The 17,885-nt window shown below is 46.0% G+C and overlaps 1 protein-coding gene across 1 annotated transcript in view; it reads left to right on the top strand.

The window, feature by feature from the left end:
* Positions 1-17,885, top strand: part of LOC307133384 (major histocompatibility complex class I-related gene protein-like) — an 86,973-nt gene that overhangs the window by 17,412 nt on the left and 51,676 nt on the right. Inside the window, exons 2-3 of the mRNA XM_079828451.1 lie at positions 13,382-13,642; positions 14,296-14,574. Of these exons, the coding sequence (XP_079684577.1) occupies positions 13,382-13,642; positions 14,296-14,574 (540 nt within the window). The remainder of the gene's footprint in view (positions 1-13,381; positions 13,643-14,295; positions 14,575-17,885) is intronic.

Here is a 17,885-nt window from a genome sequence, read left to right as displayed (position 1 = left end):
TGTATACATACAGAAACAATAGTAATGGACATCACATTCATATGTAAAATGCATTGTAAATCTTTTTTTCTTTTTCCCCCACTCCCTTTCTATTGACAAACTGATGTACTATATCAAATGTATACAGTAAACTTTCAGTGGCACAAATTAGAAAAACAATACATTTACCTGTTCTCTTCTCTGAATGTCCTGATTATGGTGGCCACAGAGAATCTGGACAAATTGGGTTGTAATCTTTGTCCTGCTTCCCTCATTGTCATTCCATGAACAAGAACATGGTCTATCACAGTTGCCTGAATTTGATCTGAAATTATTACTATTCTTGGTCTTGCTCTTCATTGTCCTTTTACTCTTCCTCCTCTGCCTCTCACATTGTTTCCATCCATTGAGGTATCAACACTCACCTGGGCCACCTGTGTACTCTGAACTGGCTTATATTCTAGACAACTGATTTGATCACGTGTGAGGGAGTCGCCTGTCGATTTCGTCATATCTGCGTCACCCTCGGTTTCCGGTTTTATTCAGTGAAACACTTTACTCTCACTGCAGTGTGAACAAGTGTCATAGCAGCCGCAGAGCGAACGTCATAACTTCCTTTTCAACACACTCAGATATATCTAATACAATAAACTGAGTTGCGTTACATCATACTCATGACTGGAAAAGAGGAAGTGGCGCCGGCAACCGTGTCATAATAAAAGTCCCGCCGGCGACTATGCCATAATAACAGTCCCGCTCTTCAATCGCTCCTGCGGCCTTGCTCAGCTCCACAACACTCGGTCCTGCTCTGCTTCAGACTACAGTAATGTTAATAATCGTATCCATGAACATGATTTCTGCCCGAGTCCTGTCCTGACTGTTTTCCACCGACTGTGAGGTGAAGACCACATGTCCCAAGATTCTGCGCTGAAACGTGGCGTCATCAAACTACGCCTTTGTTTTGAACAGGCGACCTCTAGTGGACGGAAAAGTTACATAGTGTAGCTTTAACTACCTGAACTTGTTTAAGGTTTTGCCTACAAAGTGACTTATTTGACAAATGGGTTTAGGCCACTGAGCATTGGGTTCAGAGAATGGGGTTTAGTGTTTTAGCGATTGTGAAATACTGTATTAGGCCAAACATTACTGTTGTATACAGTAGCATACAACAAAACCATAAACATAAGTAAACCAAAAGTATATTCTTTAGTTTCCTCAAATGTCACCTTGTAAAGTTGTTTCATCATCACTTGGTGCCATTGGAGGATACGTGTATGGTCGACAGGATTACAGCATTGTTGTTGTTAAATATGGTGTCATTATTCAAGATATGCTTTCTCATCTTTCAAATCCTAATTGCATTATTGGCCAAAACCATATTTATAATTGCAGTCTCCTGTACATCTTTAAACAAGTGTCCTTGTCCTCCATGATGTCTTTGCCTTTCCACTCTGTACAGAATTCAAACACAGTGTTCAGCATAGGAACTAATTTACAAAAAAAATGTAGTACAGTATGATAACCAACCTCATTCATTCAATGCAGTGCAGTAAATGGATGGCTTAGAGTTACAAATGTTTATACAATACTATACAATCATACGTATTTTATAGTACATTACTGTAATGCTAAAATAGTCATTAGATAGTTGCATACCTGTTCTCATTTCTGAAGGTTCAAATTATGGACGCCACTGTAAATCGACTCACATAATCAACAGGTGTTGCCCTAATCTCATCAGAGATGGCTCTCCTTCCTTCTCTTCTTTGCCCTCTTCCTCCTCCTCCTCCTCCTCCTCCTCCTCCTCCTCCTCCCCCTCCTCCTCCTCCTCCTCCTCCTCCTCCTCCTCTTACAACTCTTTGTCTTTGAATTTGTCCTTGTTGTTGTCCCCTGCTTCTCCCTCCTACTCCTCTTGCTCTCTGTCCAGTATTAGCATCCATTGTTCAAAACAGGTAATCTGACCTTTGACCTAGTTATAGGCCTATACTACAGTAAAGCAGTGATTGGTTAGTGATCAGATAAGCAATTAGTGTTTGCACATGTGAGGAGTGTGAATGACCTGGGCTGCGTTCAGCCCCGACAAAACGTTGCAAAACGTTTTTTAAACGGTAACGGTACTGCCTTGAACACCCTGTTCTGTTGACGCAAGAGTTGTAACTATGACAGCCGAGAAGGCCATTCTTTGTGTTCTTTTGAGGAATTTTTGGAGCCTGATGAAATCGATATAAATACGTGTTTAATACTGCAAAATACATGCAATCACTGCAGGGGCGGGTCTAGACAATTTTTCGTGGGGGGGCCAGGCTGGGGCACAGACTCAGAGAGGGGTGGCACATTTAAATACATGTAAACAGTGAACCAGTATAAATAGCCCTACACTGGAGGTAATAATACTGTATATTATTGATAACAAAACGTATTAAAATGAGTGAAAAGGAATTAAAAATGAGCAACTTCAAATGTGATATGAAATAACAAATAACTCAACAGTAGTAGAAGAACATGGGTTGTGGTAAATGCAATGCAAGCATGATTTTTTCCATCATAATTGTATATAGTTGTAAACAAGATGGACCAACATAATTGACAACTGTAGAAAGGCGTTTGAGCTCAATTAGAAGCTGTAGCAGTGTTTATTCATATTCATATTTATATTACATAATAAATATATTATTTTGTTTCCCACAGGATTTTGTGAGACTGTGCTGTATAGACATTGGTCCCTCTTGGCTAGGGATGTGCTCCCCAAAAGAAAATTTTGTTCATTTTAAATTTAAATGCATAAATCTGGTGCATTTTGAGAGAAAAATTAAGTGACTAGATCCATAAAGAAATTTGTTTTTTGTAAACAATTTTGTACTTTAGTAGTAATTTATTTATTGGTTGCATAGATATGAATGGTGATGGTATAGGGCACATACATGATAGTTCATAAATGGTAAAACATGGAGAGTATGCATTCAAACCATCAAAAATATACAGCAAAAGAGGTTCCCTTTCAGTCGGTCACGTTCGACGTACGTCGGAACTGACCGACGAATTGGGATCTGTTTTCAGAGACCGACCTACTTCGAGTAATTAAAAACGAGCCAATAAACATTGGCATGCGATCACGCATTCCACGCACCGCCCCGCGTTGCGGGTATAAATAAGGAAGTGGAAGTGCCGCATACCGCTTTCAACTTCGGAGCCGAGCATTCAGTATTCTGGTGTTCCTACGGAGAGTTTTTTCATCTTTCATCTTACGAGCGGAGAGAAGAAAAGTCCTACCTGTTCCGGTCCAGTGTCGGTGTGACGGTGCCTTGCAGCGGTGGTCGCGAGACTCCGAAGAAAACAAACAGCTGTTTCCACAGCTCGCTGGGCGTTTTCTCATTGAGTGCTCACAGCGGGCTTGCACCTTTGAACTGCTGTGAGCCGCGGCCATTTCCCCTGTGTGCCTCGGCACTGTCGGAGCGGTTTTTTCTCTCACTAAAAGAGCAACACGGTTTGACCCTGCGTCTTTTTCAAGATGTCATTCAAACCGTGTGTTTCTGGATGCCGTCGATTTCTGTCCCCAGTTGACGGACACGATCGCTGTCTCTCGTGTTTGGGCGTTCAGCACGCAGAGGCGGCTTTCGTGGATGAGTCATGTTCGCACTGCGCGAACATGACCATCGCAGTGCTACGGTCTAGGCTCCAATACCTCAAAAGGGGCGGAGTCCCATTGCGTATCCCCCGATCTAGTGGTCCTCCCGCTGCAAAGCAGAGGGCTGCTACTTTGGCTGATACCTTTGGTGGAGATCTGAGGGTGACGGTCAGGGCAACCCCGCCCAGTCAACAGGCTGCTCGGGCCCCTCCCCCCTCCGCTGCGCCGGCGCAGTTCCCGGAAGATCGCGGTGGTCCTTCCCATGGGGGGCCACCCGTTTCTTTCGGGGCTCCTGCTGAGGACATGTTATCGATAGCTGCATCGGGGGACGAGCTAATGGACTCTGGAGATGAGGATTCGGCTGCGTTGCCCCCTTCGGGTGTGGCACCGTTGCCCGAGTCTGATCCAGAGCTCACGGCTATGCTTTCCCGGGCCGCCGCGAGTGTCGGGCTCGAGTGGAACCCTCCACCGTGTCCCGAACCCTCGCGGTTGGACGATTGGTATCTCGGGACGGCCCGTGCTGGTTCTCAGCGCCCCGCCCCAGTACCATTCTTTCCGGAAGTGCATCAGGAGCTCACGAAGTCGTGGACGGCGCCCTACAGCGCTCGTGCACGATCAGCGAGTTCCTCCGTCCTCACTACCCTCGATGGAGGCGCGGCTAAGGGTTACGTGGACGTCCCTCCAGTGGAACGGTCGGTTGCGATGCAACTGTGTCCTAAGACCGGCTCCGACTGGCGCGGGCATCCACGTCTCCCCTCCCGGGCGTGTAGGTTCTCGTCCAGTCTAACGGGCAAGACCTACACAGCCTGTGGAGAAGCCGCGTCTTCTCTGCATGCCATGGCGCTCCTGCAGGTCTACCAGGCCAAGGCGCTCAAGGAATTGCACGAGGGTAGTTCCGACCCAGGGGTTATGCAGGAACTGCGTACCGCAACGGACCTCGCCCTCCGGGCGACGAAAGTTGCCGCACGCACCCTGGGTCGGGCGATGTCCACTCTGGTGGTCCAGGAACGCCACCTTTGGCTGAACCTGGCAGATATGCGTGAGACCGACAAAGTGCGGTTCCTCAACGCCCCTGTCTGTCAGGCCGGCCTCTTCGGCGACGCCATCGAGAGCTTCGCCCAGCAGTTCTCGGTGGCACAGAAGCAGACGGAGGCCATCAAGAACATCCTGCCCCGGCGACCTGCTGCTGCCTCCACCCAGTCGCTGGCTGCACCTCCGCCTGCTCGTCGCCGAGGGCGTCCCCCTGCGGCCGCCTCCGCCCCTGCTAAACCCAAGCAGCAGCCTCCACCATCGGGGAAGCAGGGTGCCGGCCGTCAGGGTGCCGCCCAACCCGTGTCGGGGCCCGCGAAGTCGGCAGGCAAGCGCAAGGGCAAGCGGCCCTGACACGGGGAGCCCAGGGAGAAGAGGAGCTGCTCCAGGGGAGGTGGTGTCCGCACCCCTCCTCCCCCCGGAGGAGGACCGGGGGGAGAATGTCAAGACTGGTACCGGAAACATCCTGCCGCTGGCCCTCCGGGGTCCAGCGGTACCCACATTCTCAATAAAAGAGCAGTTTCTTCCCTCCCTGAGCCCCGAGAGGGACAGGTTGGCAGTGCGCGACGCCCCCGGGCCTTGCCACTCCTTTCCTTCCCTCTCACCCCTCGCCAGGGGGCAGCAGAGTGGGCACCGAGGACGCCCCCGGGCCTTCTCACCCACTCTCTGCCCCACCTGGAGTATTCAGACAACACTCCGGGCCGCCTCCGGGCCTCCCGAGTCGGGTCTGAATACTCCACCTCGCTGCCTCACCCCGGGTACGTCTGTGGTGCCGTTGGTCCCGCTAGTTCGGTCTCTGGGGGCCTGGCTAGGTCTCCCCAGGCCGTCTCGCTGGCTCATCCGTACCATCAGACTCGGCTATGCGATTCAATTCGCACGCCGGCCTCCCAAGTACAAGGGCATCCTCTTCACCTCCGTGCGGAGCAGCGATGCCCATGTCTTGCGGTCCGAGATCGATGTCCTGCTGGCGAAGGGCGCGGTCGAGCCGGTTCCTCCTGCCGATATGAGGTCGGGGTTCTACAGCCCCTACTTCATTGTACCCAAGAAAGGGGGTGGGTTAAGGCCAATCTTGGACCTGCGCATTCTGAATCGGGCCCTGCACAAGCTTCCGTTCAAAATGTTAACGCAGAAACGCATTTTCCAATGCATCCGTCCCCGAGATTGGTTCGCAGCGATCGACCTGAAGGACGCGTACTTTCATGTCTCTATCCTTCCTCGACACAGACCGTTCCTGCGCTTTGCGTTCGAGGGGAGGGCATATCAGTACAAAGTCTTGCCCTTCGGGCTGTCCCTGTCGCCTCGCGTCTTCACGAAGGTCGTCGAGGCAGCCATTGTTCCGCTCAGAGAACGCGGCGTTCGCTTACTCAACTATCTCGACGACTGGCTCATACTCGCCCAGTCTCGGGAGCAGTTGTGCAAACACAGGGACATGGTGCTCAGTCACCTCAGCCTGTTGGGACTTCGGGTCAACCGAGAGAAGAGCAAACTCTGCCCCGCGCAGAGGATCTCTTATCTCGGTATGGAGCTGGATTCGGTCAGCCGGACAGCGCGCCTCACTCCAGAGCGCGTCCGGTCAGTGTTGAACTGCTTGAATACGTTCAAAGGCAGGACAGCGGTCCCACTGAAATTCTTTCAGAGGCTCCTGGGGCATATGGCATCTGCAGCCGCGGTAACGCCGCTCGGATTGCTTCATATGAGACCGCTTCAACGCTGGTTGCACGACCGAGTCCCGAGATGGGCGTGGCAGAGCGGTCAGTACCGGGTCCTAGTTACTCCTTACTGTCGCCAAACCTTCAGTCCGTGGTCAGACCCCTCGTTTCTCCGGGCCGGAGTGTCCTTAGAACAGGTGTCGAGGCATGCTGTGGTCTTCACGGATGCCTCATCCACGGGCTGGGGGGCCACGTACAACGGGCACGCAGTTTCGGGTCTGTGGACGGGGCCCCAACTGCGTTGGCATATCAATTGCCTAGAGTTACTGGCGGTACGTCTTGCCCTGGCCCGGTTCAAGAAACCGCTTCGGGACAAGCACGTACTGGTCCGTTCGGACAGCACTGCGGCCGTTGCGTACATCAACCGTCAGGGTGGTCTACGCTCCCGTTGCATGCTCCGGCTCGCCCGCCATCTCCTCCTGTGGAGTCAGAAGTTTGTGAGGTCACTTCGTGCCATTCACATCCCAGGTGCGCTGAACCAGACAGCCGACGAGCTCTCTCGCCAGTCGACACCTCCGGGCGAATGGCGACTCCACCCCCGGAGCGTCCAGCTGATATGGGACCACTTCGGAGTTGCACAGGTAGACCTTTTCGCTTCTCCGGACTCGACCCATTGCCAGTGGTACTACTCCCTGACCGGAGGTACCTTAGGCATAGATGCACTGGCGCACAGCTGGCCCCGGGACCTACGCAAGTATGCGTTCCCCCCAGTGAGCCTTCTCGCACAGACACTGTGCAAGGTCAGGGAGGACGAGGAGCAGGTCTTGTTAGTTGCGCCCTACTGGCCCAACCGGACCTGGTTCCCAGAACTCACACTCCTCGCGACAGCCCCTCCCTGGCCGATCCCCCTGAGGAAGGACCTGCTTTCTCAGGGGCAGGGCACTCTATGGCACCCGCGTCCAGACCTCTGGAATCTCCATGTCTGGTCCCTGGACGGGACGCGGAGGTTCTAGGTGGCCTACCACAAGCAGTGGTAGACACCATCGCTTCAGCTAGAGCCCCCTCTACGAGGCGCCTCTACTCTCTGAAGTGGAACCTGTTCGTCGAGTGGTGCTCTTCCCGCCGGGAAGACCCCCGAAAGTGTTCGATTAACGTTGTGCTTTCCTTCCTGCAGGATGGGTTGGATCGAAGGCTGTCTCCCTCCACCCTCAAAGTGTACGTCGCAGCAATAGCGGCGTATCATGATGCAGTAGACGGTAAATCCTTAGGTAAGCACGACTTAATCGTCAGGTTCCTCAGAGGTGCGAGGAGACTAAATCCTCCTCGTTCTACCTCGATACCCTCTTGGGACTTAGCCCTGGTGCTCAGAGCACTTCAGGGCCCCCCATTTGAGCCTTTGCAGTCTGTTGAGATAAAAATCCTGTCCATGAAGACAGTTCTCCTGATTGCATTGGCCTCAATCAAGAGGGTAGGGGACCTGCATGCACTCTCGGTCGACGAATCGTGCCTAGAATTCGGGCCGGCCAACTCTCACGTTGTCCTGAGACCCCGGCCTGGATACGTGCCCAAGGTTCCTACCACTCCCTTTCGGGACCAGGTGGTGAACCTGCAAGCGCTGCCTTCGGAGGAGGCAGACCCAGCCCTAGCTTTGTTGTGTCCCGTCCGCGCTCTTCGCGCTTACGTTGACCGGACTCAGAGCTTCAGATCCTCACAGCAGCTCTTCATCTGTTACGGAGGCCAGCAGAAGGGAAAGGCTGTCTCCAAGCAGAGGTTGGCCCACTGGATAGTGGATGCCATTGTCTTGGCCTACCAGTCCCAAGACGTACCTTGCCCGTTCGGGTTGCGAGCACACTCAACCAGGAGTGTTGCTTCTTCCTGGGCGTTGGCTCAAGGCGCCTCGCTGACAGATATATGTAGAGCTGCGGGCTGGGCGACACCTAACACGTTCGCTAGATTTTATAGCCTCCGTGTAGAGCCGGTATCTTCCCGCATTCTCGCCCCCAGTGGCCAGCAGCGCTAAGTGCCCGTTCTAGTGTCGGCTTGCATACGCCACTCCCGCCCTCTGGGCCGGATACGTGCGTCTATTTTTGCTCCAGTCGTGTTCCCCGAAGTTCGGCTAACCCTGTGAGTTCCTCCGTCACCCCTGCGGTGCCAGACGTTGCGGCCGTCTGGCGCCAGGCCTGCACCCGTATGCTTGTGGAACGTGTGTGTAGGCTGGGTTCCATATGTTGCGGTCCCCTCACGGCTACCCCATATGTGTATTCTCCACGGTATCTGCTACCCTGCTCGGTTAGCCCCGTGTCTTTCCCTCGACAGCGCTTCCTCTGTCGTCTCTGGCTGTGTTCTCCCCCCCCTGGAACCAGGTTGGGTCCACTCCAGAGACTGCCATTTGTTGCACTACCCTGCTAGGTTAGTCCTTATGTGTATTCCACCTCTCCTTCCATTGAAGGATGTGGTCCGCAGCGTTCCATCTCCCGAGACGGGCACGCTTTCCCAGCGTTATCCAATAGTCACGCTGAGTGGGTCTTGCAGGAACAGCAGTGACTGTCCTTCCCTGCCCGGAGCCCTGACTCCCACTCTAACATAGGAGTGGTCCAGCGAGCTCAGGCAGGACGCTGGAAGGGCCAGCCTCCTGGCGTGTTGGTAGGGATCCCAATTCGTCGGTCAGTTCCGACGTACGTCGAACGTGACCGACTGAAAGGGAACGTCTCGGTTACGTATGTAACCCTCGTTCCCTGAAGGAGGGAACGGAGACGTACGTCCCGTCGCCAGGGGCTGTGCTTCAGCTGAAGGCCCGAGCCACTTATCTCGGCTCCTCAGTTGAAAACGGTATGCGGCACTTCCACTTCCTTATTTATACCCGCAACGCGGGGCGGTGCGTGGAATGCGTGATCGCATGCCAATGTTTATTGGCTCGTTTTTAATTACTCGAAGTAGGTCGGTCTCTGAAAACAGATCCCAATTCGTCGGTCAGTTCCGACGTACGTCTCCGTTCCCTCCTTCAGGGAACGAGGGTTACATACGTAACCGAGACGTTACCTTCGATGAATTAACTTATTTCTAGGATAATTAGTGGGGGCCTGTAATACATATTTATTATGTGAATATTTAGGCTATAGGGTCTAACTGTTCAAATTACTCATGGTTCAGTCTGTATGTGCTATATTCAGGGAAAAAAGAACTTCTGTCAAATAAAAATAAAAACAAATAATCTAACTATGCAAAAGCACAAATAAATACAATCAGAGCAAAGATACTTATAAAATAAACTGTGCTTTTCCGGTTTTTCTGGTAGGTCTAACAGTAGTTCTCAGAAATGGAATATCAAATGTAAAATTGCATTGCATATTTGACTGTATAAATTAAAGACTGTTATTAAAGTTATAAAAGCTAAAGCAGTGAGTGATTTCCTTGTCTTTTGTAGTTTGATTAACATTAAAAACACAGACAGCAGGAATATTAGTTTGCTAGAATACTCAAGACGATCATGTTGACAATTTTTGTGTGAATTTGTCAGTTTAAGCGCAAGACTCGAAAGAGAACTCAATCTTTGCTCGCTATCTGAGACGCAGGTTTGTGCGCTTCGGACGAACACACACACACACACACACACACACACACACACACACACACACACACACACACACACACACACACACACACACACACACACACACACACACACACACACACACTCTCTTCTCACAGCGCGCACAACTTCTCATTCGCGTCTTCTAGCTCCTGAATTGGCTTAGTTTTAGTTTATTTTTGTGCTCAAATGTTTTTTTATAAGCTTTAAAGTAGAGAAACCAACCACCGCACTTCGCCGTCCGTTTGCGCCCATTATTTACTCCGATAACAACACGTCACAGTTCCTCTCCAGTGCAGAGGCGCTCCACAACCAGAAAGTTCAAGAAAACCGCTGGAACTACTTGTAAAGAATTAATACTGACAAGTCCAACAACATATTACCTTCCGACTTTGATGGGTGGGGGGGCACTTGGGGTGGCCAATTGGGTGGGGGGGCACTTGGGGTGGCCAATTACATTTTGGGGGTGGCCCGTGCCACCCCAGGCCCCCCTCTGGCCCCGCCCCTGAATCACTGCCCTTGCCGTCCAGAATAAAAGACAACACCCCAATCCCATTTAATGAACCTTTTTTATCTCCTGGTAATCAATTCTAACTTAAATCATTTTATTTCTAGTTCTTAATTTTTTAATAGCTTGTATTTTCTTTCTCACTTTATGTCAAGCAATTACCATATAGGAAATTTGGTATATAAATAAACTTGCCTTGCAATGAAGCTAAATATATAAATAAATAAATCATCATGTTGATGATGTATATATATAAAACTCTTACGACAATCATGTCTTCTAATATCTTCAATTGTTGTGTATACCGAGCTGCAGTGGACACATTTGTAAACATCTTTACTTGGACCCATTGTGTGAGCTGTCTCTTTAATACCGCGTGGTTTATATACATGTTGCTGCTGATTGGGCTGACATATTTGACACACCCACCAAACGAGAAAAAACGCATCTCAAACCCGTTGCACACCGTTGCACACCGTTTCCAGGAAACTTGACGTTCAACCGGAAACCGTAGCAAAACGTTGCGCACCGGTTTGAGCTTTGAACGTGCCCCTGGTGAATAAGTGTAGCATTTTGATTGGTTATGTTTGGAAAAGGAAAGCAAGTCACTTCCTGTTTGATTTTTGTGTTTTAGGCAGCGAATTGTGTGTAGCGTAGTGTTGTCAAAAATATCGATATTTCTGTGCTCTCCTCTCCTCTCCGACCGACAGCGAGTTGACACGCACCCGCCTCCTCTCATTCAGTCCGTTTAACCCTGTGAACACGCCGAACTTGTTTTCTGCTGGATTTTTCTTCATGACAGCGCGTTAGTATTGGTGTGACCGGTCTTGCGCGGGATTGCACATAACGTTAATTCTACTAATTCCCGCAGATTTTGCGCTCGCATCTGAAGCACACACACACATAGGCCTACCGTAATAAAGCCGCCTCTGACATACACGTGCAAATCTGAGCTCCTTTTTCCAGCTTATTACTGGTCAAATACACTCAAAAAATGTCTCAATGCCCATCTTGGTGAGTATTAATGTAAACACAGACGTAACCAGTTCAGGAAGAATGTGTAACAGGAACAGTGTTTGGGATCCATGCGTGCGTCAGGTCTTAAAGGGGTCATAGAATGACATTTTTGTACAAGTTAATATGATTCTTTAGTGTCTAAATGAAAAGTTTGTAATATACTTTAATTAAAAATTCTCATTAGTATTGTAAGAAAACACTCATTTTACCTGGTCAAAACCAACTCAGTTTTCAGCAAGTCATTTCAGTGTATGTGACTTTAAATGATAATGAGCTTTGCTCACCCCGCCCCCTCTGCTCTGTGGGGCGTTCGGTTCGACCCGACACAACACCACAACACACGTGGAGTGTTGCCTTGACAACATTTGAGGGTATATTTTCGAGAAATAATGGCAACGGGAGTCTCTGAGGACACATCTGAGCAACCTTATCATTTTGAACCGGAGTCGGACCAGGAACAGATGACGAACCCATCGAAGTTCGAACAGTTTCTGACGTTCGACGTTTCTGAATGGTTGGTTAACGTCATGTCACTTTGATCTATCTTTGTACTGGCAGAGTAGAGTAGTTGCTATGTGTTTACTGATGTATACGTTAGTTCATTGACAGATTGATGTTATGTTATAAGATTTTTTTTTTTACATTACTTCTTAATCAGTAACAGACACCGTTATAAACCATGTACAAAAGTAAGCTTAGTGTAGTGTTACCACGTTAACTTTATCACCCGAGTACACAGTTTGTAATAACAAACATAACGCGTTGTTCATTATAAACGTGGGATTATGAATTATATTGAGAACGTCATACACAGAAAGCATGCTGTAATGTAACTTACCCTGTAAACTTTAGCCTCATTCATCGTGAAGCGTGCAAGCGATTTGCAAAGATTAATATAAAGGTTAATAAAACACAACACCACAATCGCTTAGACGCCATTCTGCTCCAGAGTATCAACAATGGCGGACTGAGGACAGTTCGCTCAGGGCGGGTCTGTGTTGAAACGCTGCTGTCAATCAACAATCGTAGGGGGGGCGTACACCGTGTAACGTCACACGATCAGACGGCTCGATTTGAGACAGGGGAAAATATATAAGGATATTAAAAAAAAACACTGGATGTATTTTTATCATTATAGGATGGTTGTGTACAGGCACTGCCAACACACATTTCCGTATAATCAACTTGTAAAAGTGCATGTACCATTCTATGACCCCTTTAAAGGGACAGCAGTTATTTATTATTCAAACTACAAAAAGACAAACGATCACTTACTGTTCTTGACTCATTAACTTGTGTAACTTTAATGGATTAATCTGTATTTCATTTTTTTCCATGAAGATTATCCAATGTTATTTTAAATTTGATTACTTTGGTTTTCTTTATATTCAGTTTCTTACCTGAATACTGTTAGACCTACCTGAAAAAAATAAAGCAGTCTATTTCATTTGCATCTTTATTCTATTGTATTTATTTGTGCTATTGTTTGTAATTTGTTTATTTGTTCTTATTTTATTACTGTTTACTCATCTTCTTCCTTGTGCTGTATGTAAGCTATTGCAACACAATTAGTTAGCAAATATTTGTGATATAATTGTAATGGTAATTGATCAACGTTTATATATGAGAAAAATCTTAAAAGCTTTATCATATAAAGTGATCTCTTTAGAAGAATTTTTAATTGCCTAGAGTCTAGACTTTCAATAGACGGACAAAAAAATATATGTGTACATATATATGTGTGATCTGAGAAATTATTATAATGTTAGTCCAGAGTATCGTTTTGCTGTTGACACTAGAGGACAGTGCAGGATTAACAGTTAATTATTATAGTACTGTAGATTAGAAAGGCCCTTCAGGGAGTTTACAGAAAAAAATGCAAAAATGGCTCTACCAAAATATCTTTCAATGACGGGGTGAAGGAATCAGTTATTGTTTTCATTATTAAGGCATTGATTTTATTCTGTTTCTTTCTTTTCTTTCAGGAACACATTCCCTGCAATACTTCTACACGGCAACATCTGGTTTACAAAATGTTCCACAGTTTGTGTCAGTAGGAATTGTAGATGGACAGCCTTTCACATATTATGACAGTAACATTCGCAGAATGACTCCGAGGCAAGAGTGGATGGCTAAATCTATGGAAGAAGACTACTGGGAGCAGCAGACTCAGGTCTCAATTGGGGCTGAACAAGCCTTAATGAACAACATCAATGTTGCCAAAGATCGCTTTAATCAGACTGGAGGTGAGCACTACTGTATAATACTACAAATTCCAGGAAAAAAAATGCAATAATTATCAAACAAATAAATCAATGAATAAAGGGGAGTACTGAATACTACTCAAGATTAGCATGAATATTTTTCTAGTACTCTAACTTTTTATAAACATAATATTACTCATAATAACTCTTATTATAACTCTTAACATAATTACTTACAATTACTCAATTTAGGTTAATGTGGTTGCAAGTTATTTCTTTGTGCCTTTTGTGTATTACTAGCAGAAGCTGGATTATGGCAATTATTTGACTCTGACTGTAAACAAAAAGAATCTGCCAGATTATTGGCAATTTATTGCCAGATTGAATACTTGCTGCGTAGTATGTTTTGTGGGGTCACAATATATAGACATGTTGTTTGTTTATCATTTTTGATAACTCACAATTCAGCTAAAATAATATATATATATATATATATATATATATATATATATATATATATATATATATATATATATATATAATATATATTATTGAATAGAGGCCAAATTACCAAAAATATGTTGAGTCAGAATCATTTTGAGTCATTTTGAGACTTTCTGACTGACTGATGATTTTATTCTGAATTTATGGATTGATTATTCATACAAATACATTCAAATTGTGTCTTTCCTCAGGTGTGCACACATTCCAGCGAATGTACGGCTGTAATTGGGATGATAAGACTGGAGCAACAAATGCGTTACGCCAGGAAGGTTATGATGGAGAGGACTTTATGTATCTGGATTTTAAGGAGTTTAGATGGATTTCCCCAGTCCAGCAAGGATTCCAGACCATACAGAAGTGGAACAATGACAAAGCTGATCTTAACTATGAAAAACAGTACTTCGACACTGAGTGCATTGAGTGGTTGAAGAAGTATCTGCAGTATGGAAAGAGCAGCCTAGAGAAAACAGGTACATCAGTTCTTATCTAACATTGAAAATATAGCCTTACATGTTTTGTTAAACAATCTTGCACACTAGAAGTCATTGTAAATAAAAAAAATTGTCACTTTAAATATTTTAAAATGCAGTTTTCTTTATTTCACAGTATAATTTTTCTTTATTTTAAGCAATACAGATAATGTGGTTTGTAGAAATGAATAATAAAACTATTCTATGAATGGATTACTAAAAAAAAAGGTAGACTTTTGTTAATTACAGTCTTTTTACAATCGCTATGACAATTTTTTCAACACTTTTAACAAATTTCCTAAACTCTTAACGCACCAACACACCTACAACACACAATTGGCAAAACGGTTAATTTCATGTTCAAAATCACACATTGTAAACTAAACTCTAACACTAATTTTCTAAATAAAATAATACACTAACACAATACACTATGTCTACCAAAACACTAACACATGTTCTCTTCCAACTGGAACATTTAGTCAATCATAGCGCAATGTTATAAAAACACTAACACTAGATGGAATTACAGAAACTGCATTATTTTATGTGTCAGGTCTGCCCTTATATAGACAGTGTATTTTATTGATCATAGATTGTGTGTCGTTTGAAGACTCTCCACATTTTTGTTTTGTTGGGTTTAGTAAATGCATGCATTTTGTTTCTTTTGCAGCAGAAATTCAATACAAAAAATGAATGACCCATCTCAGGGTAGCTTTACAGAATTCCCTTCAGTTTTATTTCATTATCAGCAATCACCATTTTGACAATAGCAAGTTGCTGTTCTCCATTTGAGGGAGGTATGTTGAATCCTAGTAGTGTAGGGGTAAGACGCACGGCATCTAGTTTTGACACAAATCGACCCGCGGTTCGAGTCCGGCTTTCGCCGAAATAAATCTTCTCCGTTTTCCCATCACATATTAAATCGGAAAGGCATTTATTTTCAATACAAATTAAGAAAATATTAGAAAAGTGGAAATAAAGCGTCTAATATGTGTTTAATAATAAGTGTTTATCGATTAGGGGTAGGTAAACAGACATGTGCTGAATGTTAGAGACGATAAAAGTGAGTGGGTCCAATATCATTGATCGTAAAAAGTGGGTGGGTCTTGTCCCACACACATACAATGGTTCCGACGCCCATGTGTGTGTGTGTGTAGCCATGAAAGTTAAGTGTCGCTGGTGTCATATTTGTGCAAAGGAGAACTTGGAGAACATCATACCGGATCATTTTGAGGTTAGGATTAGGAATAAATCAACGGACAGGGAGAACAGCTCCAGTAATAAATGGTTTGGGCGCAGGTTAGGGTTAGGAAACAGCTAAGACTAATCTAAACAGGCTATGCAATTGTGAACTTGAAATATAAATCTGAAGACACGCACATATAGCGCTTTTCTTAGTAGGCTATGTTGGATTGACTTCGTTTAACGACGATCAAAACAGACTAGCTGACAGCCTGCCATGAACGTGAGATATATAACCAATCGGAGGAGAGCCCTTCTAGCCAATCATAGACGAAAAAGGCGGTACCTTCTAGAGGTGTGCGATACCGCTAGATTTGGTATCGATCCGATACCAAGTAAATACAGGGCCAGTATCGCCGATACCGATACCAATATCGATACTTTTTAATAATTAAGGTGGATGCGTCTTCAACCTAAATCTAAATGAATTTTCATGACTTTTAATTTGTTTTTGTGATTTGCATTTTGGGTTATTAATCAGTACTACAAAAGCTTTTGTTCAGAAACAACTTTTGGTTACTTCTGTTTTATTTAAATAAACAAAGTTACAAAATGATTACTTCACAAATATAAAAAATGTAAAAACAAAATCTCTTTTCAAGTAGCATGTTAACAAAAAATGTTTCTCCTCTTTAGTGCACTTCTTTTCAGGATTTTTTTCTTAAATAAACAAAGTCACAAAGTTTTACATACAACGCTCCTCTTTCTCTCTGCTGCCATTCTCCGCCTCTGACTGACTGCTGTTAGAAATGCGCGGCTGAGCGGCGCGCGCGCCTGGCTGCTGGTGGTAGCGCTAGTGGTGAGTCACGTGACGGTACAACACAGGAGAGGGGGAGGAGAGCAGTGTCGAGCACGAGCAGCACTCTTGAGAGCTTCCTCTGCTCTGTGACAGCAGCAGCATTTTGACAAACACGGCCAGGTCGCAAAACGAGAGAAACTGAAACTTAAGTATCGATATTTTCACGTTGGTATCGATCAATACCGATACCAACGTTGGTATCGATATTATCGATATTAGTATCGATCTGCCCACCTCTAGTACCTTCCCCTACCATCCTGGGAAAAAAAATATCGCGTCCGGGACCAGTGGATTTTGTGAAGGGGCAAGTAAAAGATAATTTTACTTGCCCGACGGACAAGTAGCCTGATAAAACGTCATTAACAAAAATAACTAAGAATGATTCTGCATTCATTACTGTAAGTGGTGATTGACAGTGGTGATAATAATGTATAACTCACGGTAACTAACGTTGCACTGTTGACGCTCGCGCTGCCTCTCGAGGAGAAATCGAAACAAATGTGCACCGCTCACACAGAGAAACTCAAACACACTGCCGTAAAAATGTGGAGTTTATTTATATTTATAACATGATACAGTTGCAATGTCACATTAGAGAGTGCTGTTCCCTTTCGAACGGTCAGTTCGTACTGCGTCTTAAGACGCTGTATGGGGGTAGGTTCTCCTACTCTCGAATATACTGAAGTAATTGTAAAATCACGCAGTGCTACTGCCCAGTGTCGAGACATCTCGCACGCTATTGGCTGGCCAGTGGGAACTGCATGAACCAATGGCAGAACAGCGTAATCTGAGCGAACCAATGGGCACAAAGCCCGCGAAGCTGAGCGCAAGAGCCCGCGAAAGGGGCATATAAAATACGCTGTAACTGTCAAAAACGTCAGATTAATCTCCTTCAGCGACGATCTACGGTCCTCGCTGATAAACGCGAACTACACCACCTTCACCGTGAATTGACGAGCCTGCAGCGGAATAGCGAACTAACCAGCCCGGACGTCCTGCGAGAGTCAGCGGCCTGCTGTATTTTCAGCGCGCTCAAATCGCCAGCGATCCCGCGAGCTGTCACGCCTTTCCCCTGCGCTCTTTGGTGAAACACTACGGTGTATCATTTCTGTACAATACTGAGAAAAACATATCAACTTGTGTGCAGTACTTACCTGCACTAGGAGGACAACCACGACGGGTGCGTGATCTGTCTGGGCAAGGCCCACGCGGACGCTGCTCTCGCCGGGTCCGGCTGCTCTCACTGCGAGGGTATGCCCATTTCCTC

Source organism: Gobio gobio, assembly GCF_949357685.1.
Source record: "Gobio gobio genome assembly, chromosome: 11".
NCBI lineage: Eukaryota > Metazoa > Chordata > Actinopteri > Cypriniformes > Gobionidae > Gobio > Gobio gobio.
Note: the sequence above shows the minus strand (reverse complement) of the source record. Positions and strands in the feature narration are given on the sequence as shown.